This window comes from Suricata suricatta, chromosome 2 (assembly GCF_006229205.1).
Source record: "Suricata suricatta isolate VVHF042 chromosome 2, meerkat_22Aug2017_6uvM2_HiC, whole genome shotgun sequence".
NCBI lineage: Eukaryota > Metazoa > Chordata > Mammalia > Carnivora > Herpestidae > Suricata > Suricata suricatta.
Genome location: NC_043701.1, coordinates 101,954,109 through 101,980,083, shown reverse-complemented (window position 1 = coordinate 101,980,083; position 25,975 = coordinate 101,954,109). Strand labels below are relative to the sequence as shown.

General features: G+C 50.5%; 1 protein-coding gene across 1 annotated transcript in view; it reads left to right on the top strand.

Moving 5' to 3' along the window:
* Positions 1–25,975, top strand: part of ADCY1 (adenylate cyclase 1) — a 110,886-nt gene that overhangs the window by 64,317 nt on the left and 20,594 nt on the right. Inside the window, exons 13-15 of the mRNA XM_029930870.1 lie at positions 6,526–6,615; positions 6,848–7,104; positions 7,463–7,589. Coding sequence (XP_029786730.1) covers positions 6,526–6,615; positions 6,848–7,104; positions 7,463–7,589 — 474 coding nt within the window. The remainder of the gene's footprint in view (positions 1–6,525; positions 6,616–6,847; positions 7,105–7,462; positions 7,590–25,975) is intronic.

The following is a 25,975-nucleotide window of genomic DNA, read 5'->3' as shown; positions in this document are numbered from 1 at the left end:
AGCTGGGCCATCAGTGGGGGCCGCGTGTACCACAGAAGAGATATGGGTGGGCATGGCTGCGCCTCCCGGGTGAGACTGGGTTCCTGGGAGCAAGGCCCCCCTGAGAAAGCCCCGGTCAGCCAGGCAGCGCTCTTCTCTGGGACATGGCAGGTGGCCACAGCCAGGGCATCTGGGCAGTGTGCCAGCTTCGTGGGCACCTGGGACCTTCATCCCCTGTGTTGACTCCCCCACACCCGGGGGGAGTCTGGGGCCTCCATGTCCTCTTCTGGACTCGGGGTGGGAACTGAGTTGATACTACCAGTAGCGGGAGCCTGGCACAGGAGGGGACACGGGGGTGGGGGATGCCGGAGAACTAAGGGGCAGGAGGCCAGGAGGCTGGGATGGGGAGGAGGGGCCCACAGGGCTGTGTGGCTGCAGGAGAGCGGGCTTGAGGGTGCAGAGTGAGGACTGGGAAGCGCTGAGCTAGACCAGCTAGACACCAGGGCCAGTGGAGGCCAGAATGCTGCCCCTGGGGGTGCTGTGGCCAGGGCTAGTTTGGCCAGGAGGAGCAGCAGGGAAGGGGAGAGAGTAGAGACTGGGGGGGTCTCTCCAGGGAGGGGAGGAGGAGCAAGGAGGGGCTATCAGGGGAGGAGCAGTGGGGGAGGGGGGGCTGTGGGGGGAGGGGCTGTCAGAGGCCTCTGTAAGTTCAGGTGTCCTCTGTTCTAGGGGGCTCCAGGCCCCAGGGCTTGCTGGTACCTGGGGATGTGGTGGACGTCGTAGACCCTTCCACCAGGCCTGGTGCTGACTTCACATTTTAACCTCCTTTCCTGTCTTCCTCCTGGAGCTGAGATCCAGCCCAGTGGCACTCTGCAGGAGGCAGAGGAGAGGGGCAGGGAGGATTAAATTACGTTGGGATTCACAGGTTCTCAGACAGGAGGATCAGAAGGTGATAGGATGTCTCCCCTTATGGAAAGAGCAGACAGGCTCCTGGGCTCCTGTGAGTGTCCCCACCACCTCCCACCTGTACCCTGCCCTTCCTGTCTACTGGGGCCACCTTTTTCAGCCTCAGTCCCCAGACCCCAGTGCACTTATTTAGCACAGAGGAACCCCTGTCTTCCAAGCTCAAATTGCAGCTCACGGGGTTGGGACATGGGTGCAGGAGTTTTGTCCTGCGTCCCTGCAGTCGGGCCTCCCACAGGTGGTTCCAGCTGTGTGTCCGTGGCCATGACGATGCAAATGGGGCCGTCCTGATATTTGCTGAGACCTGGGCAGGTCCTGTCCCTGCGTGGACACCTCTACCTAGGCCTTACCCTGGGGGTGGAGGAGGCTACCTCTATCTTGTAAACCCTCGGGGCCACGAGGCTCAGGCTCGGGTCACCTGCTAGAGCCTGCCCAAGGTCAGCACACACGGCCTTGGCTGCCTGCCTGTGTGTTCTGGACACCACACACTCCACAGAGTGGCGGACGACCCATTGTGCTCTGTGGCGTCACACACTGGTGGCCTTGGTGACGTTCCACGCATGATGTGCTTCTGGGTGCTTGTGTGGCCACTGCTGGGGTCAGCGGGGCTGCCCTGTGCGGCTGTGTGCACAGTGTGCCCTAAGGAGGCGCACCCACTGCCAGTCTGCTGGGCCATGTTTGATGCCTGTGGCTCATGTTCTAGGGGAGGTCTCCAGTGCTTGCGTCAGATTCGCTTTTTTCTCCTGTATTACAGCAGTTTTCCATGTCTTTCTCCTGTCCCCAGACGCAGAAGCAAATAACTGTAGGGATAACTGGGTCCTCTTACAGCTGAGACAGGCTCCTCAGAGTCCTTGTGTGACCCACCCCCAGGCTCTGCCCCCACATGCAGCTCCGCCCCATGCAGGCGCTGCCCCTCCTAGGTCAGTTTTCAGAAGAACATTTTAACCTTTTGCATTTGAGCAGCGTGTCTAGGGTCATGTGTTCTGTGGAGTGCAGGCCTTAGTGGCCTGTGGCCGGGGTGTGGTCGCGATGGCCATAACGAACGATAATTTGCAAGTAACAGAATCACCAGCTCATGTACTGGTCCCGATGACAAAGGGAATTTACCGTCTCACATGTTCGGAAACACCCAAGGGAGGAGGGAGGCCCAGGCTAGTTTTCTCTGGTGACTCTGTTGTGCCACCAAAACACATCCTCTGGGCCCTCCTGCCTGGGTGACCTGACCTAAGCACAAGCTGGCCTTCCTCGGGGCATCGTGTGGACGTGTCCCCTCAGCACGTCCAGGGCCGGGAGGACGCCTCTTTGGTGTCTTGCTCAAAAGAATTCATCAGCTTCCCTCCCAGTGTCCCGGCCTCTGCCAGGTGGGGCCCCTCAGGGAAACGGCATGCAAACCCGGGGGCATCTGTGTACCCCTCCCGTGTGGATTGGACTCGGCCTTCTCCCTGGCCGGGTGTCCGTCCCTGGTGGAGTCCAGCACCTGCTGCCAGAGAGCAGAGAAGATGAAAGTAAAGTGGCTGCTGTGTGGCCACGCCTTCCCCATTAGGCTGCTCGGCCTCCCGCCCCCACCCGGTGTCCTGGCTGCTCCCTGCTTCCAGGCTCTGACATCCTTCCTCTCGTCCCATTGACAGGTGACTACAACCTCTGAGGTGGGAGGGCGCGCGCCTCGAGCTGGCTCCCTGCTTTGGGCACCAGGTGGCCACCACGTGGGAGGTGCCCATGGGTTTTGTCAAGGGCTCCTTCAGGCCGACTCTCGGTGGGTCCAGGTTAGGCAGTTGTAGGACTGTCACACTGTTCCCAGTGCTTGTCCCCATCCCCACACCAGCCTGGCCGTGTGGGATCTTCCCAGCCGTCCTGTTCCCCTTCCGCCACCTGCTGGCCAGACAGACCTGGTGTGAGTGACCCAGGGTCCCCTAGTAGGCTTTGCTGAGTAACAGGTCACCCCTGGTAAGGCCAGTCAGAGCTGCCACCCTCTGCCACGGGATGCCATGTGGTCAAAGGGCAGTGTCTCTGGGGCTTGGGGACCACTCTGCCCGCTACAAATGGACCAGACACGTATCAGTCTTACTGTCTTTTCCCTCTACATTTATAACCAACAGAGAACTAAGATGTCTTGACAAATGTTGTTAAGGGTCATGGACAATCACCAGGGTCACTGCTTGCACGCTTTCAGCATGGTGCTGTCCATGGCCCTGTGGTACTCTGGGAGAGCTACCATGCCGGGGGCACCACAACCGAGGCTCCTGAAGCACTTTTCACCACCAGTGAAGCCTCTGCTTTGGGATGGTGGGTCCCGGTCAGGCCAGCGGGTACCCCAGCACTCAGAGGTGCATTTGTGGGGAGAGGAGGGAGGGTGAGACACTCTGCCCGTCTGTGGGCAGAGTGCATGGAAGTGCCTGGGCGGGGAAGGCAAATCCACATCGAGAGCGTCTCTCCTGGGGACAATGGAGGGAGAGAAGTGAATCCTGCTGCCGCGGGCAGGGCGCCAGGGGCATGTCGGCAGCGTCACTTGGTCAGTGAGGGGTCTGTGTGGCTCTGTGCTCTGTCACCTGGGCCAGCATGGACGCTTGTCCCCAGAACCCTCCCCCCTACTGTGTCTCCCGTTAGGAGAAGGGCACTGTGCAGGACTCCCCTTGGCCTCTCAGTGGTGGCTGTAGTCAGGTTGGCCCTCATGAGCAGAAGTCTGCGTTGCCAGGTATCACCTCCACCCTTGCCACCACGGCCACTGTGTCCACGAGGAGCCTGTGGGGTGATAGCAGGGGTGGCTGGTGGGGAAGGCTGACTGGTGTCTCATCCCGATATGTGTTCACATACACTGGCGTTGCCCACCCATGGCCACAGGCCTTTCTGCACGCGTCTGCCCCACTGGTCACTTCTTGTCACAGTGTTCTGGTTGTACTCCTTCCCGGACCATCCAGCCAAACATCGGCCAGAACCCATGAATCAGCATATGATCGCACGCATGGTTTTCCTTCCAAGCCGAGTGCACAGCCGGGCACTGCCTGACGTCCATGACCAGCCTGATCTGCTCTTCCTCTGTTGGGTGACATGCGTTATCCGTGAGGCCACAGGGTCGCTGGAGTGCAGACCATGGCATCGGGGCTGCTTTTGCGTGTGATTTACGTGTGCCCCTGCCACCTGGCGCACCTGGCTGCATCTGTGCCCTTCCACGCATGCCCAGCCTCAGGGCCTGGAGGCTCAGACAACACCTGGCTCAGGTTCCTCAGGCCTCTGCTGGCCTGTGGCCTGTGGCCGAGTGGGGAGTCCCGCAAGACCCGGGAACAGGACAGGAGTGTCTCCAGAGAAGGCCCGGCTTTGCTCCAAACCCCATGCAGAGCCTGAGCTGTTGTTCACGGACCTGCTGCCAGCCCGCAAGCACAGGGAGCCTGTGGTAGCCTACAGTAGCCTCTGAAGGGTCCTGGGGTCCCCAGGGTAGGCAGGGGTGGGGGTGGGGGGGAGGGGAGGTGCCTGGCTGGTGAGGACCCGTGGCCCCATACTAGCATAGTGGGGACCTCTCGGGCAGCTGGGGCCGGTGACCCTGAAAGCAAGGCCCAGGGAAGGGTGACGAAGGGTGACTAGGTCACGCAAAGCCGCAGTGTCGGCCCACATCATGGCTCCCCGTGTGTATTCCTGGCCCAGCGAAGCAGCGGGGAGGTCCTGTGGCCCCATGGTGTGGGTTTTGTGGGAAGAGGAGATCCCTGCTCTGGCAGTGTGGGGTGAGGACGCAGTGCCTGGCACAGCCAAGTGCTCGCTCCACTGGTGACATGGTACTGTGGCCGCCCGTGGTGTGGCCTGTGTAATGTGAGGTCACGTGGTGCCCGGGAGGGCACATGACTGGGACCCAGCTGCCGGTGGCTTGCTGGCGCTCATTTCCACAGAACGTCCCGTGGCACGGGCGCCCAGCTGCTGGAAACAAAACTTGAAGTGCTGAAGTAATGGGTCCATGACTCTGTGAGTTCCATCTGTAAATAAAATAAACCACCCCGTGAACGGTCCCAGCTCGCTGTGCGTTGTGGCTGGTTGACAGAGCTCTGAGGCATGAACCGGACCCCCAGAGCATCTACATGGGGTGGCTTGTGTGTCCTAGATGGGAAATGGCTGTGGGAGCCTGGCTCTGTTGGGCCATTTGCCACACAAGCCGGTGTGGTGTGCTCATCTAGGTACCTGCATGTGACTCCGTGCTCCTGACCCTGCACAGCTGCCTTTGCTGTGCCCTGCACAGTGGGGGCGGGCGGTGGCGTCCGTGCACCCCAGGCAGAGCTTGCTCACCCTCGGCCAGCAGCCCTCCACTCACCGCCTCCCCGAGGGACTTCCAAGCTGTTTCTGCCTCTCCCATGGCCCCCAGGGTCCCCTAACTTCTGCCGATGGGAGGATTGCCTCCCACATTTGCTGAGTGAATGCACGAGCTGTGTGTGCCTCATCCGGCTGGGGGCGACAATCCCGTGGCCGCATCTTCAGTCTTGTTCTGGGGTGACACGGGATTAGACCAGGAGGGAGGCGGCGGGTGCCAGGTCCATAAAGCAGTCAGGGCTGCACCTCTTCTCTCCAAGGTCTGGGGGGGGCGGCTCATGTCTGTGCAACAGTGCCGGGGCTCAGGAATCCTGACTGGGACCCAGCTCCATGTCTGCCATGCGTGAACCCCACAGCTGCCCAGCACCCTGGTCTGTGGAACGAGGGTGGTGGGCTGGCAGGGGCGAGTTTGCTCACCTGCAGATGAGGACAACTGGGGTCCTGGCCTCCCTGGGAGGCCTGGGCATAACCCTGCGGCCAGCCCGGGCACCCTGGGTGCTTGGGGGTCTTGTCAGCGGCTTGTGCGGGGTCCCTGCAGGCTTTATTTTAGTTTTTGTTTCAAATTTCAGGAGCCTGAATCTAAAAAGAGCTACGTACTTTTACCCACAAGGTCATCTGTTGAATGTTACAAAATGTATTTAAATAGATTTAAACTTAACATCCTAATAACAACAAAATTGATACAAAGCCTGTGTGAAGGAAATGATAAAACTTGAAGCAGAGAAAAGAAAACACAAGTAGATGTGAATTCTTACTATTTCTGAGATAGGAGGATTAAATGTAATAAAAATGTGACATTAATGGATTCAGTTCATTTCTGGGCCCGAGTCACAATGTGGGGTACTGCGGAGTGAGGGTGCTCTTTAAAAAATTACTTTTAATGTTTTTTTTTTTTTTGAGAGAGAGAGAGAGAGAGACAGAGGGAGAGCAGGGGAGGTGCAGAGAGAGAGACACACACACAGAATTGGAAGCGGGCTCCAGGCTCCGAGCTGTCAGCACAGAGCTTGATGTGGGGTTGGAACCCACAAATCATGAGATCCTGACCTGACCTAAAGTCCAATGCTTAACCCACTGAGCCCCCAGGCCTCCCCCAGGGGGTGCTCTTTTTAATGCAAAGCCACTCTGGGTTTTGTTTCTTTTACTGTGGGCAGTTTTTTCCTGGGAGGTGAAGCCTGTGAGCACAGCCTAGGAATCTGTGTGGCTGATGAATGGGTCCAGCAGCCCCCGGGACCTGCGCGCCCTGCACAGGGACCGTTTCTGTGTTTCAGCTCTGTCACAGTAACCCGTGTTTCCGTTCAGTGTTTTCCAGGCTGTCTGACGATTCAGATCCGCACAGTCTTGTGTATCTTCGTCGTGGTCTTGATCTACTCTGTGGCCCAAGGATGTGTGGTGAGCATTGCAACAGGCAGCAGGGGCCATGGGTCCCCTGGAGGAGAGAGGTGTGGATGGGGCGGAGGGGGTGCTATCTTCTTCACACGGCGGCATGCAGAGGATGGAGGCGCGCAGCAGTAAGGGGGGAGGTGGGGACAGGAGCACCGCCATGGGGCTTTCGGGCTGGGGAGGAGGGAGGGCTGGTCCTGAACAAGTATCTCCCACCATCCCCGTCCCTCCGCCCCTCCAGGTGGGCTGCCTGCCCTGGTCCTGGAGCTCCACACCCAACGGGTCCCTGCTGGTCCTGACGCCGAGTGGCCGGAATGCTGTGCTGCCCACCGCGCCCTGCGAGTCGGCGCCCCACGCCCTGCTCTGTGGCCTCGTGGGTACCCTCCCGCTGGCCATCTTCCTGCGGGTGTCCTCCCTGCCCAAAATGATCCTGCTCCTCGTGCTCACCACGTCCTACATCCTGGTCCTGGAGCTCAGTGGCTACACTAGGGTCCCCGGGTAGGTGTGCGGCTCCCTCCAGAGCACACCCAGGCGGGCGGCTGCTGTCCATTCTGGTTTGCGGACCAGGAAGCAGATCGCTTTGGTGGTTTCCCCATGTGTCCATTTGGGCCCCCATTCCAGCCAGGCCTTGGCTTTCCCGGCAAGAGAGGCTTCAACTGGGGCCAGGTTCAGGCGTGGCCAAGAGCTGTGTCTGGGGACACGGGGTGAGCATGTGGACAGCTCTTGGACTCTCTGCAAGGACAGGCTTTCTCCCTGGTGTCCCACAGGGGTGGTGTGGCCAAGAGTCGGGTCTGGGGGAGTGTGGACGGCTCTTGGGGTCTCCAGACCGATGGGCTTTCTCCCTGGTCTCCTGCAGGGGCGGCGCGGCCTCTGGGCGCAGCTTCGAGCCCATCATGGCCATCCTGCTGTTTTCCTGCACCCTGGCCCTGCACGCCCGGCAGGTGGACGTCAAGCTGAGGCTGGACTACCTCTGGGCGGCACAGGCAGGCTGAGCTCTCTCTGTTTCGGGAGGGTGGGCTGTGGCACGGGGGCCCTTGGGGAGGGCCGTCGGGCTCCTGCCTGGGCGCCAGCTGGTTGTGCAGGTAGGGAGGCAGTGCTGGGAAGCTGAGGACAGTCTGATGCACCCTGTCCGACGGCTGAGAGTTTGGTGGTGTCTCGAGTAGTGAGTTCCCCATCCCCAAAGGCATTCTGGTGAGCGGGGCTGCAGTGGGGCATGGTTCAGCCTTTGCTGGGCTGCATGTAAGCCAGTCCCATCAGGTCATGGGATACTCTAGAAAATGCTGAATCTTGCAAGGTCCCCCCACTGATTTAGTAGGTCTATGGGAGAGGGTTAGGGATCTGTGGTGTTAACATGTCTGCTGGGAAATTCTGGCACAAGAGGCATGCAGGGGGCCTGGGAGAGCGGTCTGTGGGCCCCGAGCCCCGGGGCAAGACCCACACACAGGTGCACTTCTGGGCCCAGCCCAGGACGCATGGCTGGGACACGTGTGACCCCCTTGTCACCTGCTGTGTCCCAAGCCTTTGGAAGGAGAGGCTGTCTGGCTTCCTGGGCCAGCCCCTCCAGGTTCATACTTCATCTGTGCAAAGCGTAAACTTCTAGGCCCCGGGCGGGTTGCTTCCTCATGTATCGACACGCAGGGGGCATGCTGTGGAATGGAGACCCCGCGTGTTAGCTTTCACGAGTCGTCTCATTCTCCTGTATTGGGAAGTCGTGCTTTACTGGCCGGGGCACTGGGCTGTACTTGGTCTTCACGGCAGCCCTGCCCAGGAGGTGGGACGGGGCTAGGATGTGAGGGCCACTTGTGTGCAGGGTCAGGCTGGACGTGGCTGAGCCGTCCGGCCAGGGTACTGTGGTATCCTAGGTGGTGGGAGCCCCGTGTGCAGCAGGGAGGCCAGCCTGGCGCCAGGGCACAGGGATGGCCAGTGTCCGACCCTAGAGAGGTGGTGCCCAGGGCCATCTGTGCCCCTTAGGCCAGCAGTTCAAACATCATTCTCTCCAGAGGCCAGCACAGACACGTCCAGAAATGAGATTCGCCAGCTGTCTGGGTGTCTGAGTGAGCCCTGGGGCCCCATCCAGGTGATACTTAGAATCTTCCCTGCCAGCAGGGAACACGGCAATTGTAGTTTCCTACCCGCTCGTGCTTGGTGGCCGGTCCAGCGCACAGTAGGTGTCTGGTGCAGGTGGGCACCCTTCAGCCCCCGAGTGGCTGATCTCTCTGGAAGCTCCGCCTGCAGGCAGGGGACAAATGCAAGTGGCCGATTTGCTGTTTTTTTCTCTGGTTTAACTGACCTGGAAAAGATGCATTCTGGCCGCACAGGTTCCCGGCAGGACATCAGGGCTGGCTGCCTGTTCAAGTTCAGGAGGACAAGGCTGTCTGTGACTTCCGGTAAATGGAAGAAGAAAGATGCGTGTGCATGCACGTGTCCCCGAGTTCTGTGCACACATCTGTGTGCGTGTACATACGTATGCGTGTAGGTGTGCTAGGCTGAGAACGTGGCTTTTTTTATTCTTTTTTTCATGACAGTCTTCCTGAGACAGAATCTGCACTCACACACTTTGTGTAAAGGGTGCAGCCCGGTGGCCATCAGTATGTTCACAGAGCCATGCGGCCATCACATCGATGTTGGGACATTTCACAGCCCAAAAAAGAACCCCCATACTCATCAGTGGTCACCCCTATTTCCTCTGCTCCCAACCCTGAGCGGCCACTAGTCTCCTTTTTGTCCCTGTGGATTTGCCCATTGGGTCATCCTTTGTCCTGTGTGCCAGGTTCATGCCTGCTCTGGCCCCCCACCCCACCCCCATGTGTCAGGATGCCTCCAATCCTGAGGGCCTGTCACCCTGCTCTGCCTCTCCACACCTGGACTCTGGGTGGGTGGAGGCCACCGAGATCCTGAACCCCTTGTTCCCATCCCCATGGGGCTGGGACGCCTGGGGTGGGCTGGGTGGACAGGACAGGCCGGAGTCCCGCTGCAGATAGGGGACATGCCCACTGCTGGTTCTGCCCCTCCAGGGACTTGGGCTATGCCACGGTTGTCTTGCATGAGAGCCTGACCACGGCTTCACTCACGTGAGGTCAGGGGGGTTGGAGACCCTTGGATCGTTTGGAAGATGGGCAGGTTTGGGGCAGCCCCAGGCTGGCATGGTGCCTGGGACACCACACTGCAGGTGCCCACCCCAGGGCAGGCCACCAGACAAGACTCACAGCCTTCGGCCAAGGGACACAGCCAGCCTTCAGTGACCATGCCGGGAGGGACCCAGCTCTCCCGCTCCTGCTGACACTCCGCACGGCCAATCCTGCTGGAGCAGGTGGGTTGGGGGCCTGTTGGCAGCAGCAGCGCCTGTGGGAGGTCCTGAATCAGCGGATGCCAGAGGGGACAGCCGCATACAGGGCTCCCAGAAAGAGATCTGTCTGCTGCTGTTTGCCAGAGCCTCCCCTGCTAACGGAGAATGACCTCTTCAGTGGGCTGTGCCGAGGGACGTGGTCTTGTCTGGCCCTGATGGTTGTCCAGGGCGAGCAGGCTGGCGGGTCCCTAGATGTGTCTGCCCTGCCATCAGCTGGCTCCTGTGATCTCAGACTTTTTTGTTGTGAACAGCTGCTCAGAGCTTGAGAACAGACTCCTGCAGAGCCAGAGAGCTGGACTGGCCTGGGGGGGCGCAACCCGGGCTTCGAGCCCGTTCACTCGCGGGCCACCTGCTCTATGCCCAGGCGCTCACGGAGCGAGGCTGAGCCGGTGTTTCCTCTCATCTGGCTTGGCAAGTGCTGTCCTCGGCTCTGGTGTCCCTTTAGATGTTGTTAGGCCTCGTGGTTGACCCTGCCCTGTGGTTCCCCACCAACAGCACCCCTGTGCTGCAGCTGGCCCCCACTTCTCAGTGAGCTTTCCAGCGAGTTCAGTGTAAGAGAGACCCTTCCTGTGTCCCGGGAGGAGCTGCCTACAGGGACACACTGACATATTTTTCCAAGGATGTGTAACAAGAAATGTCACCTAACTTTCCTGTAAGCCCAGCAAAACAAGGAAGTTTCCAGACTTTGCCCGATTACCCCCTGGGCAGGTGCGTCTCTCATGTACACATCACAGTCACATCACAAACTATTGTGAAACGGCGGGCCAGAGCCTGGGGGTTAATTATCTACTGACACAGGGCTGGTCACGTAAACCACCCCACCTGGGACTACACGATGTTGTTTCCACTGTGGCCTCTCCCTTTGTGCTCAGTAGGTCGTCGTGATGCCCATCGCAGGGCTTTGCTTCTCTGCCAGTGAACCTTAGCGCCAGGGCGCGGCTCCCACCTGTGCTGGCCTCCTGTTGTCCACTTTCAGATGGCAGGTGGCACAGGCGTGGGTGGACATGTGACGTAGTAACGGTTATGCATGTTGTTGGGATTCACTTTGCTAAAATTTAGTAAGAGTATTTGCATCCCTGTTCACGAGTGACATTGTCCTGTAGTTTTCTAGGCCGAGAGGGCTTTGACTGCTTAGTCCTCGAAAGGGGGGACATGTTCCTTCCTTTTCCGGTTTCTGGAAAAAGTTTGTAGAATGGTGGTATTTCTTCCTCAAATGCTTCAGGAAGTGAAGCCCTCTAAGCATGTGTGTGTGTGTGTGTGTGTGTGTGTGTATTTAGAGTGGGAACGTTAAAATGCTAAAACTTCATTTCTCGAAAAATGAAGGGCTGTCAGGCTTTCCATTTCTTTTTGAGGTAGCTTTGGACATTTATGTCATTCCCTGAATGCTGTTCAATCTACTGACATGAACTTATTTATACTCATCCTTTCTTGCTCCATTAACATTTTATTTTATTTTATTTTATTTTATTTTATTTTATTTTATTTTATTTTTTGGGAGACAGAGAGACACAAAGTATGATCAAGGAAGGGTCAGAGAGAGAGGGAGACACAGAATCCCACGCAGGCTCCACACTCAGCACAGAGCCTGACCTGGGGCTCCAACTCAACAAACCACGAGATCATGACCTGAGCTGAAGTCGGATGCTCAACCGACTGAGCCACCCAGGTGCCCCTCCCTTATTGCTCTTTAATATTTGAGGGATTTGTAGTGAAATCCCCTTTTTCCTCCTGATGTAGGATTGTGTAGACACTTTTTTGATCAGTGTGACTAGAAGTTTATATATTTTATTGATTTCAGGAGATAGCTTTTGGTTTTATTGATTTTTTTTCTCTGTTTTCTACTTCACTTAAATTCTGCTCTGATCTTTATTTTTTTCTGATGACTTTGGGTTTAAATTAATCTTATTTGCTAGTTTCTCAAGATGATTTGTATTTTTTCTGATCTAAGGGTTTTGTTATAAAATTTCCTCCAAGTGCTGCTTTAGTTTCATAAATTTTGACATTATATGTGATTTCATTTTCATCTCGTTCACTTTATTTTTTCTTTTTTTTATGAGGTCTTCTTTGGACCAAATGTTATGAAGATTATACTTTTGTTGAATAATTCCCAATGATCTTTCTGTTATGGGCTTCTGCTTAGTTATGCTGTAGTCAGAGATTATGGCTCATATGCCTTGATTACTTTAAATTTTCTTGAGAATTTCTATATCATTCATGCTCCTTCCTGTCACCGTTGGATGGTATATTTTATAAATGTCAGCAAGGTCAAATTGACCAAGAGCATTCTTAGGTCCCCTATGCCCTTACTGACTTTCTTCCCAGACAGTCTACCAATTTTTGAGAGAAAGATATTGAAACCTCCAACTATACATGTGGACAGAATTTTATCAATTTTTGCTTCCTGTATTTTGGCCATCTCTTACCAGGTGCATCAGTGTTTAGGGTTATGTCCTCTTGGTAAGTTGAAATCCTTGTATCCCATATCACTATGGAAACAGCCTCTTTCCCCAGGTAATGTATTTGGCTCTGAAGTCTACTTTGTGTGATATTATATAGGCAATCCAGCCCATTATATACTTTTTCTATCATTTTACTTTTAATCTATTGGTGTTTTTTACTGAAAGTGGATTTCTTTTTTTTTTAATTTTTTATTGTTTTTTTTAAATTTATTTTTGATACAGAGAGAGACAGAGCATGAGAGGGGGAGGGGCAGAGAGAGAAGGAGACACAGAACCGGAAGCAGGCTCCAGGCTCTGAGCTGTCAGCACAGAGCCTGATGCGGGGCTCGAACCCACGAACGTGAGATCTGACCTGAGCTGAAGTCGGAGGCTTAACCGACTGAGCCACCCAGGCGCCCCTGAAAGTGGATTTCTTACAAGCGACATACAGTTGGACCTTGATGACTTATCCAATTTATAAATCTCTGCCTTTTTAATTGAGCTGTTCAGACCATTTACAATTAATGTGATTACTGATGCAGTTAGATGTTAATCTTTTATCTTGCATCTCCGGTTTGTCCAATCTGGCCATCTGTTCTTTGTTTCCTTTTCCTCTTTTTCTACCTATTTCAAGTTAATTAGATGTTTTTATTATTCTACTAAAATATGAAATAGTATTTATTATCCATTAATAATTATTGATTATTTTATTAGTGATAATAATAATTATTAATTTATTTCTCTTTCTCTCTTCCTATATTTTATTAGCTATAATTCTTTGTTGTATTATTTTTCTTTTTATTAAAAAATTTTTAAATTTTATTTATTTTTGAGAGAGAGACACAATGTGAGCAGAGGAGGGTCAGAGAGAGAGGGAGACACAGAATAATCTGAAGCAGGCTCCAGGCTCTGAGCTGTCAGCACAGAGCCTGATGCGGGGCTCAAACTCATGAACCGCAAGATCATGACCTGTGCTGAAGTCATACACTTAACCAACTGAGCCACACAGGCGCCCCTTATTTATTTTTGTTTTAAGTTTTTATTTAAATTCCAGTTAATTAACTTAGAATCTAATGGTAGTTTCAGGAGTAGAGTTTAGTGTTTCATCACTTAACGTATAACACCCAGTACTCATCATAACAGGTGCCCATCCCCCATTAAACCCGTCCTCCCACCGATCTCCATCCAGCAATCCTCAGTTTGTTCTCTATTGTTAGGAGTCTGTGTTTTGGCTTACCTCCCTTTCCTTTTTTTCCTCCCTACGTTCATATGTTTTGTTTCTTAAATTCCACATGAGTGAAATCATATGATATTTGTCTTTCTCTGACTGACTTATTTCTCTTAGCAAAACATACACTCGCTCCATGCACGTCATTGCAAATGGTAGAAGTTCATTCTTTAAAAAAATTTTTTTAATGGTTGTTTATTTTGAGAGAGCAAGAGCATGAGAGGGAGAGAGAGGGGCAGAGAGAGAGGGAGACACACAGAGAGAGGGAGACACAGAATCCTAAGCAGGCTCCATGCTCTGAGCTGTCAACACAGAGCCCGAAACTCACATGACCTGAGGCGAGGCGAAATTGGACACTTAACAGACTGAGTCACCCAGGTGCCCCAAAAGTTCATTCTTTATGATGGCTGAGTAATGAATATTTTATTCTCTCTATATACCACATCTTCTTTAGTCATCAGTTGATAGACATTTGGACTCTTTCTATAATCTGGCTATTGTTGATAATGCTGCTGTAAACATCACGATGCATGTATCCCTTCAAATCTGTATTTTTTAAAATGTTTATTTCTTTATTTTTGAGAAAGAGAGGTAGAGAGGAGGAGCAGAAAGAGAGAGAATTCTGCACAGTCTCTGCACTGTTGGCATAGAGCCTGATGTGGGGCTCAATCCTGCAAACCATGAGATCATGACTTGAGCTGAAACCAAGATTTAGACACTTAACCAACCGAGCCACTTAGGCGCCCATTCAGATCTTTATTTTTGTGTTCTTTGGGTAAATATCTAGTAGTAAAATTGCTAGATTGTATGGTAGTAGTTCTATTTTTAAATTTTTGAGAAACTCCCATACTGTTGTCCAAAGTGGGGGCACCAGTCAGGATTCGCACCAGCAGTGCAGGAGGGCTCCCCTTTCTCTGCACCCTCACAGTATCTGTTGTTGCCTGTGTTGTTAATTTTAGTCATTCTGACAGGTGAGAGGTGGCGTCTCACCAGAGTTTTGATGTGTATTTCCCTGATGATGAGTGTTCACGTGTCTGTTAGCAGTCTGGATGTCTTCTTTGGAAAAATGTCTGTTTGTGTCTTCTGCCCATTTCTTCACTGGATTATTTGGTTTTGGGGAGTTGGATAAGTTCTTTATAGATTTTGGATACTAACACTCTATCAGATATGTCATTTGAAAATATCTGCTCCCATTAAGTAGGTTGCTTTTAGTTTTGTTGGTTGTTTCCTTCATTGTGAGAATCTTGATGGAGTCCCAATAGTTCATTTTTGGATTTGATGTCCTTGTCTCCAGAGCCCTGTTCTAGTAAGTTGTTACAGCTGATGTCAGAGACATTACTGCCTTTGCCCTCCTCCAGGATTTTGATGGTTTCCTGTCTCATGTTTAGGTCTCGAATCCATTTTGAATTTCTTTTTGTGTATGGTGTAAGGGAGTGGTCCAGTTTCATTCTTCTGCATGTAGCTGTCCAGTTTTCCCAACACCATTTGTTGAAGAGGCTGTCTTTTTTCCATTGGATATTCTTCCTTGCTTTGTCAAAGATGAGTTGGCCATATGTTTGTTTGTGGGTCCATTTCTGAGTTTTCTATTCCATTGATCTCTGTGTCTGTTTTTGTGCCAGGACCATACTGTTTTGATCACTACAACTTTGTAATATAACTTGAAGTCTGGAATTGTGATACCTCCAGCCTTACTGTTCTTTTTCAGCATTTCTTTGGCTATTCAGGGTCCTTTCTGGTCCCATCTACATTTTAGGATTGTTTTAGCTCTGTAAAAAATGCTGGTCGTATTTTGATAGGAATTGCATGCAATGTGTAGATTGTTTTGGGTGGTATTAACACTTTAACAATATTTGGTCTTCTAATTGATGAGCCTGGGATGTCTTTCCATTTCTTTGAGTCATCTTCAGTTTGTTTCAGAAGCCTTCTGTAGTTTTCAGAATACAGATATTTTCCCTTTTTTGGCTAGGTTTATTCCTAGGTGTCTTCTGGTTTTTGGTGCAATTGTAAATGGCATCGATTCCTTGATTTCTCCTGCTGTTTCATTATTGGTGTATAGAAATGCAACATATTTCTGTATACCTTTTTTGTATCCTGTGACTTTAATGAATTCATGTATTAGTTCTGGAAATTTCTTGGTGCAGTCTTTAGGGTTTTCTACATAGCATACCATATCATCTGCTTATGGGGGGGCAAGTTTGACTTCTTCCTTACTGATTTGGACGCCTTTTATTTCTTTTTGTGGTCTGATTGCTGAGGCCAGGACGTCTAGCACTGTGGTAAATAACATCGGTTAGAATGGACCTCTCTGTCATGTTCCTGACCATAGATGAAAAACTCTAAGTTTTTCCCCATTGAGGATGATATTTAGCTACGGGTTTTTTTAATATTGTCTTTATGATGTTTGATGTATGCTCCCTCTATCTTTATAATATTGAGGTGTTTATTTTAAAGTTTATTTATTTAGAGAGGGAGGGGCGGGGAGAAGATGAGCGGCGGAGGGGCAGAGAGAGAGAGGGAGGGAGAGAATCCCGGACAGGCTCCTTATTCTCAGTGCTGAGTTTGACGTGGGGCTCGAACTCATGGATAGTGAGACCGTGACCTGAGGCAAAACCAAGAGTTGAACACTTAACCCGACTGAGCCCCCAGGCGCCCCTCTTGTTGAGGATTTTTATTAAGAAACGATGTTGTATTTTGTCAAATGTTTTTGCTGCACCTATTGAGAGGATCAGATGGTTCTTATCCTTTCTTTTATTAACTGGGTGTATCATGCTGGTTGATTTTCGAGTACTGAACCACACGTGTAACCCAGGAGTAAATCCCACTTGATTGTGGCGAATGATTCCTCTGATGTACTGTTGGATCCAGTTGGCTAGTATCTTGTTGAGAATTTTCGCATCCACATTCATCAGGAATATTGGCCTGTAATTCTCCTATTTAGTCCAATCTTTGTCTGGTTTTAGAGTCAAGTTAATGCCAGCTCCATAGAATGAGTTTGGAAGTTTTCCTTCCATTACTCATTTTTTGGAACAGTTTCAGAAGAATAGGTATTAACTCTATAATGTCTGGTAGAATTCCCCTGGGAAACCATGTGGCCCTGGACTTTGTTTTTTTGGGAGATTTTGGACAAATGACTCACTTTCTTTGCTGGTTATCAGTCTTTTCAGATGTTCTGTTTCTCCTTGTTTCAGTTTTGGTAGTTTATACATTTCTAGGGATTTATTAATTTCTTCTAGATTGCCCAAACTGTTGGCATATAATTGCTCATAATATTCTTTTATAATTATTTGTATTTCTGTGGTGTTGGTTGTGATCTCTCCTTTCTCTTTTGTGATTTCATTTATTTGGGTCCTCTGTCTTTTCTTTTTGTTATGTCTGGTTTGGAGTTTATCCATTTTGTTCATTCTTTCAAAGAACCAGCTCCCGGTTTCACTGACCCATTCTACTGGTTTTTGTTTGTTTCTATGTTATTTATTTATGCCCTAATATGTATTATTTCCCTTATTGTTCTGGCTTTAGGCTTTATTTGCTGCTTCTTTCTAGCTCCTTTAGGTGTAAGGTTAGGTTTTTTTATTTGAGACTTTTCTTGCTTCTTGAGTTAGACCTCTATTGGCAATATACTTCCCTCATAGGACAGTCTTTGGTACATCCCAAAGGCTTTGGACTGTATGTGTTTTCATTTTCATTTGTTTCAATGTATTTGTTTTATTTCTTATTTAATTTCATGGTTTACCCATTCATTCTTTAGTTGCATGTTCTTTTTAAAAAAAATTTTTAAATGTTTTATTTATTTTTGAGAGGGAGACAGAGACAGCATGAGCAGGGTAGGGTCAAAGAGAGGGAGACACAGAATCCGAAAACAGGCTCTAGGCTCTGAGCTAGCTATCAGCCCAGAGCCCAATGCAGGGCTTGAACTCATGAACTTTGAGATCATGACCTGAGCCAAAGATGGACGGTTAACCGACTGAGCCACCCAGACGCCCCTAGTAGCATGTTCTTTAATCTCTATGTATTTGTGGTCTTTCCAATTTTTTTCTTGTGGCTGACTTCAGGTTTTGTGGTATGGTCAGAAAATATGCATGGTATGAGCTCAGTCCCTCTGTACTTGTTGAGGTCTGATTTGTGACCTAGTATGTGAGCTATTCTGAGAATGTGCATGTGTACTTAAAAATGTCTGTTTTTCCACTTTAGGATGACATGTTCTGAATATATGTCTTAAGTCCATCTAGTCCAGTGTGTCATTCAAAGCCCTTGTTTCTTTGTGGATTTTCTGCTTAGATGATCTGTCCACAGTGTAAGCAGGGTATTACAGTCTCCTAATATTATTGTATTATTATCAGTTCTTCTATGTTTATTGTTAATTGATTTACATATTTGGTTTCCCCCAAGTTGGGGGCATAAATATTTACAGTCGTTAGATCTTCTTGTCGGATAGATCCCTTTATTATGAGTAGTGCCCTTCTTCATCCTTGTTATAGTCTTTGGTTTAAAAATCTAGTTTGGGGGCGCCTAGGTGGCTCAGTTGGTTAAGCTTCTGACTTCGGTTCAGGTCATGATCTCAGTCTGTGGGTTCTAGCCCCGCATCGGGCTCTGTGCTGACAGAGCAGAGCCTGAAGCCTGCTTCACATTCTGTGTCTCCCTCTCTCTGCTCCTCCCCTGCTCACTCTGTGTCTCTGTCTCTCAAAATAAAAAAATAAAAAGACATAAAATAAATAGTAGTAAATATGACTACTCTGGCTTTCTTTGACTACATGATAGATGGTTCTCCATGCCCTCACTTTCAATCTGGAGGGGTCTTTGTGTCTAAAATGAGTCTCTTGTAAGCAGCATATCAATGTAGCATTTTTAAAAAATCAATTCTGATGCCCTGTGTCTTTTGATTGGAGCATTTAGTCCATTTACATTCAGAGTAATTTTTGACAGACATAACTTTAGTGCCATTTGATTACTAGTTTTATCGTCATTTCTGGAGATTTTCTTGTTCCTTTCTAGTCTTTGTTGATTTTTGTCTCTCCCACTCAAAGCGTCCCCTTTAATATTTCTTGCAGGGCTGTTTTAGTGGTCACAGACTCCTTTAGGTTTTATCTGGGAAGCTCTTGATTTCATCTTCTATTCTGAATAACAGACTTGCTGGATAGAGTAATCTTGGCTGCAGATTTATCCCATTCAGCACATTGAATATATCATGCCACTCCCTTCTGGCCCCCGAAGTTTCTGTGGAGGGATCTGTAGCTAACCTATGGGTCTTCCCTTGTAAATTAGGGACTTGTCTTGTCCTGCTGCTCTTAGGATTTGTTCTTTATCACTATATTTTGCAAATGTAACTACGATATGTTTTGGTGTTGGGCTCCTTCTGTTGATTTTGATGGGAATTACCTGTGTCTCCTGGATTTGGATATCTGTTTCCCTCCCCTGATTAGGGAAGTTTTCAGCTACAATTTCCTTGAATAAACCTTCTGCCCCTGTTCCCCCTTGCTTCTTCTGGGACTCCTATTATATGAATGTTATTAAGCTTTAGGGAGTTGCTGAGCTCCCTATGTCTACATTCACGAACTAATATTTTTCTTTCCCTTTTCTTCTCTGCTTTGTTATTGCCCATAATTTTATCTCCTGTGGCACTTATTCATTCCTCTGATTCTTCTTCCTTCATTTCATTACATCCAGTTGGTTTTGCATCTTGCTTATTGCATTTTTCATTTTGGCCTGATTGGTTTTTATCTCTTTTATCTCTGCAGTAGGGACATCCCTGGTGTCTTCTCTGCTTTGCTCAAGCCCAGTTAGTATTCTCGTGATTATTAAATTAAATTCCAGATCAGGCATAGTACTTACACAGTTTTGATTAGATCCCTGGCCATGACCTTTTCTTGTTCTTTCTTTTAGGGTGAGTTCCTCCATCTTGCCATTATGTCTAGGTCTGTATCTTCTTCTATGGCTTTGGAAGCCTGTTATGTTTCCTGCTCCTGCCAATGGTGGTTTTATTAAGAAGAGGTTATATACTGTCCAGGGCCTGGTGCTTGGGGAGGCGTCTCTGGTCGGGCTGCGTGCATTCGTTGCTGGGGTTTGGCTGCTCGTTCCCTCAGGTCAGTCCTCTGCAGAGTCTGTCCTTGCCTGCAGTGGGCAGTGTTTGGACCTTGATCAGAGTGTGATGAGTTTTAACTAGGCATGTTCTGATCTGCTTGTGAAAAGGGGCGAGATCCTATGTCTATGGGAGCTGACACTTTGCAGTCCTCTCTAGTCGGTAGACCTGGTGCATGTGGGGGCTTGTGCTGGTCTTTGGGAGGAAGGGCCGGCTGTCTGGTTCTCGGCACACTTGCCCTAGAGAAGCAGCACTTGTGGAGTGCAGGGGCGGGGGGGACGGGACTTTGTGCAAGCAATTTTGGCTCCCACGGTTGGCTCTGTGCTGTTTACTGGAGTTAGTTTGTGCTGAGGGGTGGGGGAGAGAAATGGTGCCAGCTCCCTCCCTCATCCTTGAAGAGAGGAGTTCACACCTGCCGCTGTCCCAGAAGCACTCCCAGGAGAGTGGACGGTCTCCTGTCGTGTGTCTGTGTCCGGGCCATCTGCCTGCCTGGCAGTACAGTGCACCTTGGGCTCTATCCCAGGAAGGCCAGCTGAATTTTAAAACTCCAAACCTGGTGTGGTGTAGACATACTTTGGTCCTCTGGGGTAGGGTCTCACCACACTGGGATGGATGCAGGTGTCCTAGAAGGGCCGTTGCAGCAAGGAAGGCGTGGGAGCTTTTATTTTGGAGTGAAGCACAGTGAAAAGCCCACATCCAGGGGAGCCACCCTCAGCGGGTGTCTCTGCCCCTGTGCTAATGAACAGGGCAGCTCAGGTGCCCTTGGCTCTTTTGCCCCCAGAGAGGCAATGCCACCTCTCCCAGGTGTGCTCCAAGAAGGGGGAAATGTCTGTCCTACTGTGTCCCAGGGGATCCTCAGATCACACTGTCTGCTTCTGGACTTCTGCCCTCCATCTCCACGGGAGCCCTCGGGGCTCCACACCTGCCACGCCATGGACCCCAAACCCCCAGTCTCTGAGCCCCGCTGGTTGTAAAAACTTATGATAAATAATCAGCTCATCTTGTGGTCCCCGTCCATGGCTTTGGGGAAGTGTTTTCCTTGTGTGATCCCCTGTGGCTTCCCCTCTCTCTTTTGCTTCCATGACCAGGGCTCCCTTGCCTCTGTAACACCCATGATCCTTTGCTCCCCTAGGTCTCTGCACCTCCCACCCTCCATGACAGGACCTCTTCTCTCCCTCCAGTTGTGCAGTTTGTTCTGACTGTCCTTAGGTCGATTTATTGGGTGTTGAGAGAGATTTGATGTATTTCGAGCTGTGTTCAAGGGGTGAGGCGAGACGGGTCCTCGTTACTTGGCTGTCTTACTTCTCCCCTCTTGCGTTATTTCAGTGGGTCCCGACCATCGTCTCTCTCCAGCTGATGTTATTGCACCTTGCAACAGCATACAGTTCTTCCTCCCACGCTAGGTTTTTGCTGGTGACATCACAGATTTTATGTGTATGTGTATTATTAACTCCAAAATATATTTTTTCCATCCATTATATTTTAAAACCATTTTATGAAAAGAAATAGTATTTTTATTATTTTTTAATGTTTTATTTAATGTTGAGAGAGAAAGAGACAGAACAGGAGCAGGGGAGGGGCAGAGAGAGAGGGAGACACAGAACCTGAGCTGCCGCGGGGCTCGAACCCGTGAACCACAACATCATGACCTGAGCTGAAGGTGGATGCTTAACCGACTGAGCCACCCAGGCATCCCTAGAAGAAATATATTTTTATGTACCCACACAGTTAGGATTTCTGGTGCTTTTCATTCTTCTGTGAGGGTCCAAGTTACTATCTGGTATGTGCCTGTTTTCCTCAGGGACCACCTTTAACATTTCTTACAGGTCTGATGACAATTCATTTTTTTCAAATCTTGTGTGTCTGACAAGGTCTTTATTTTGCCTTTGTGATTGAAAGATACGCGTGCTGGGAATAGGACTGTAGGTTGATGATTCTTTTTCTCTTTCACACTTTAAAGGCATTCTTTACTCAGTCGATCAAACGTCTGACTTCAGCTCAGGTCATGATCTGTCAGTTCACAAGTTCAAGCCCTACATCGGGCTCTGTGCTGACAGCTCAGAGGCTGGACCCTGCTTTAGATTCTGTGTCTCCCTCTGTCTCTCTGCCCCTCCCACACTAATGCTCAGTCTCTCTCTCTCTCCCTCTCTCTCTCTCTTTCTCTTTCTCTTTCTTTCTCTCTCTCAAAAATAAATAAACACAAAAAATTTAAGAATAAAAAGAATAAAAAGACAGAGGAAGATTCCAGCCCCTTCCACGGGACTATTGAGCTGTGACATTGGCCTTTGCCCTTGGTTCCCGGTTGTCTGGCCTTGAGGCTTGGATAGACCCATCACTACCAGCTCTCCCGGGCACTCAGCTGGCCCAGTGTCCGTGATTTCATGAGCCGCGTCCTGGCCATACATGTCTCTCAATGTCTGCACATGCTCTGTTGGTTCTTGTCTCTGGAGGAACCTCTCAGAGCATCTGCAGCTGTGTTCCCGTGTTCTGGAAATTACAACATGCGCTTTCCCACTGATTGGAGAATGCGTTGGCAGTGAGCACCTCCCTCCAGCCAGATGTCACCTCCAGGGGGAGGTGGCAACAGCACTTCCCAGGAAGAGCGTGACTGGCTGTTCATTTTGAGTGAGTGCATCCTTGATAGCAGGAGCTGGAAGGGGTGTGCAGGTCTGGCTGGTTGGACAAAAAGTCTTCACAACACTTGGTGGGGGTCATGGTGACTGTCACAGTGCACGAAGCCTGCCGGTCGCCTGCGTCAGCCGATCTGTGCCTTGCCAGGTTACGCTGCTGTCATGTGTTCTGCTTACTGAGAGATGGTGCTTCCAGCCGTCGGCCCTTCTCGGTGCCATGCGCTGTTGGTAGGTGCACCCTGGGAAGGAATTTCTGAGATGCCAGCTCCCACATTCCGTCCTTAACGTCCAAGTTCAGATTTTGACATATGAGAAGGGAAATGCCTTTGAGAACAAGGGCTCATGCGGAGGAAGCAGCTTGACTGGGATGTTGGTGTGTCTCTTGTGTGGTGACAGGAATGTGTCCCCCTCACCAGCTCCTTCTCACCAATCCTTAGAGTTTCCTGGCTGGTCAGAAAATCTTACAAAAAGAGAATGTCAGTAGGTTTTCATCTAATTTGTCATAAACATAACAATTCAACTTCTTCCTCTTAGTTTGTAAGAAGAGGGACATTTCCCCATGACATTTAACACAAACCTTTCTGTCTGTGGATGATTAAAAAACAGACAATGATTTATTTTTTATTAAAAAATTATTTAATGTTTATTTTTTGTGAGATTGAGACAGCAAGCATGAGCAAGGGAAGGGACAGAGAGAGAGAGAGGGAGACAGAATCTGAAGCAGGCTCCAGGTTCTGAGCTGTCAGCACAGAGCCTGACACGGGGCTTGAACTCACGAACTGTGAGATGATGACCTGAGCTGAGGTCGGCTGCTCAACCGATTGAGCCACCCAGGTGCCTCTCAGACAATGATTTTCTTTAAAGAGAGCTACTCTGACAGGCTATAAACCTCTGTGAACTGTAAGTCCGTTGAAATAAACTAAACTTAGATCCAAAGCTTTGATAAGCCAAGATTCTTTGTTTTACAAAGTTGAAGCATATTTAGTTATGTTGCTTTTTTTAAAGTATCATTAACACAAACAGTGTTTTGGGGGCAGCATAATTTTTAGGGCCGTTAATAAACAAAATTTCTATCCTAAAATAGTATATTTACTTCCTTTGTCTATCAGTGCCCACGCATCACAGTAATGAATTGTGTGGCTTCCTTCTGATGCTCCCCTTGCTTCCACGGCCGCGGCCTCCTGCCTACAGAGGCTGGCTCGTGTCCCTGGGGCCTTGTAGCTTCCGGGCTCCCTCTGCTGTACCCCGTGCCTCCTGAATGCCCACTGTAGGGGGTCAGGGGGTGAAGCTTGTCCTGTCGCCAGACTCCCGGATGACTAATGGTCTTGTGGACAGCCTGTGGTTGTTTCCCCAGTGCACCTCCCAGAGCAGGCCCAGGGATCCCTGGATCTGTCCCCAGCCCCAGGTCCCCCCCCCCACCAGGACTCCCTGCATGTCTCCTGGTCCCAGATGCCCCCCGCCCCCCAGACTCCCTGCATGTCTCCTGGTCTCAGTGCCCAGCACGTGACTCCTGCTGGAGGCGGAGAGATTCTAGAGGAATCTAGACTTTGGACATCCCCAGTGAGACTCCTGTGGCAATGGCCACGAGTGTTCTGGGGCCCCTCAGAGGCTGCCTGGGGGCCGGAGTGACCTGGGAGCAGGCATGTGCCTCAGAGCAGTTATGGGCGTCTGGACCCCAGAAGGTGGCTGGGAGCGTGCCTCGGAGTAGGGTGAAGGCCCCCATTGAAAGTTGGAAGCTCCCCATGTCCCCTTTGGAAGTTCCAGCTGATCAGCCCTGGGGACTTACAGAAATTTGTGGCCCCTCTGGGCCCCTGTGAGGATGATGTGGCCTCTCTGCCCCGTGGGGTGGAGAGGAGCCTGTGTAGAGGTCGATTGGTGCCCTCGGAGTTCAGTTGGGATGATTAGAAAGACTTGGGTGCTGTAGGGAAAGGGACCCACAGCACTCGGGCACAGTGGCAAGGAGGACGTTGTTCAGGGTCATCAGGGTGGGCGGCACAGACAGGCGGCAGCTTAACACCCGGGAGCAGGTGGGCCGTCAGTGGACAGAAAATCCCAAAGGGGAAGTGTTGGAACTGAGGGGTCTGGTTGGACTTGTGCCCAAGTTGGTAAAATCTCCCCAAATCACCCCAAAACAAACACCAGAGACTGCTAGGGAGACCGAGTCATGCCTGCAAAAGCAAAGGGCCTTTATTACAAGCTTAAGCTCGGGCTCATAGACTCCAGCCAACCTGCTGGCCACGTGGAGAGAGCCCCAACAAAGGCAGGGCAGGGCCTTTTATGCCTTTGGGAGGGGGAGTTACAGGAAATGATGACAGGTGTACAGTGATCCAATCCCTGCCCCCCCCCCCCATCAACACTGGCAGTTGTGGGAGCCAATCACACCATCTGGAGCACTGACCAATCAGAGTGGGCCCAGGATGCCCCACGTGGGGTGTGACTAGGCCTGCCTCTAGAAAGGTCAAAGGTATCGGCCGGCCTCCCCCGATTGGGCGCCTCAGGAGTTGTCCCTCCTTAATGTGCGCCCTTTCAGGAGAAGCTGGCACCTTCCCCTTTAAGTAAAGGGGAAGGCTGGATTGGACCTGCTGCGGGTGGGGGAATGCCCCCCCACCCCGACAGCCGCCGGGGCACATCTCCACCACGGAGGTGTGCCACGACCGGCTCCGGGAAGGCTGGGACGGCCCGGTGGTGAGGGCCAGATCGGACCTGCATCCTTACATTCCCCCCTCTGTCTTGTAACTTGACCCAATCCTGGGTCAACTATGTACATGCTCTTATTATCCAAATGTTAAAAGTAGACCGATGATTCCTCAGGCTTCTGCCGTGCTAGACCAGCCAGCTTCCGGGGTGTGGCTGGAGCAGGGCTGGAGATCTACGGAGTCAGAGTCTTTTTGAGGATTAGTTCAAGCTGATCATCTGGATCTGGATCACCTCATCAAGTTGAGGGTTCTTCAGAGCTGGCCTTAACTCCAGAGTGATGCCTGAAACTTTAATAGGGGCTGAACTCCTTGGTTATCTGTGAGGTTCACATTTAAGTCTCTTGAAAAGGCACGACCCCCATTTTAAATATCATCCTCACAGACTAACAAGCCGGAGATCCAACAGCAAATAGTCAAAGACAACAGAACTAGAGTTACATTCACAGTAGTGTATTGAGTTTTTCTCTCTAAAAAAACCTCCTTTATCTGAGATAGCCAAATCAAGACTAATGCATTGGTGGAATATTCACTGTGTTTTTGAATTTTAGATGGTTTGAGTAGAGAGAAAACATAAATGCTCTAGATTACAAACAGATACTTTATAACATTCCTGAATATCACAGATTTCTTAATCTGGGTGAGCAACCATTAAAAGAACAATGTTTTTCACAAAACTATAATTTCAAAGTGAGTTAAACCCATTTGGTAGGGAGAGTTTTGCACCCGATACAGGGCGAAGGGAAGGAGGGCTACCCAGTCTCCGCCAGTCTCTAAGGTCAATTTAGTTAAGGTCTCTTTTAGAATTCTACTCCTTCTTTCTACCTGTCCTGAACTTTGGGGTCTATATGCACAATGTAATTTCCATTCTGCCCCAATGAATTGTGCTATTCCCTGACTTACCCTAGACATGAACACTGGTCCATTATCTGGCCCTATAAACTAAGGAAAACCATACCTT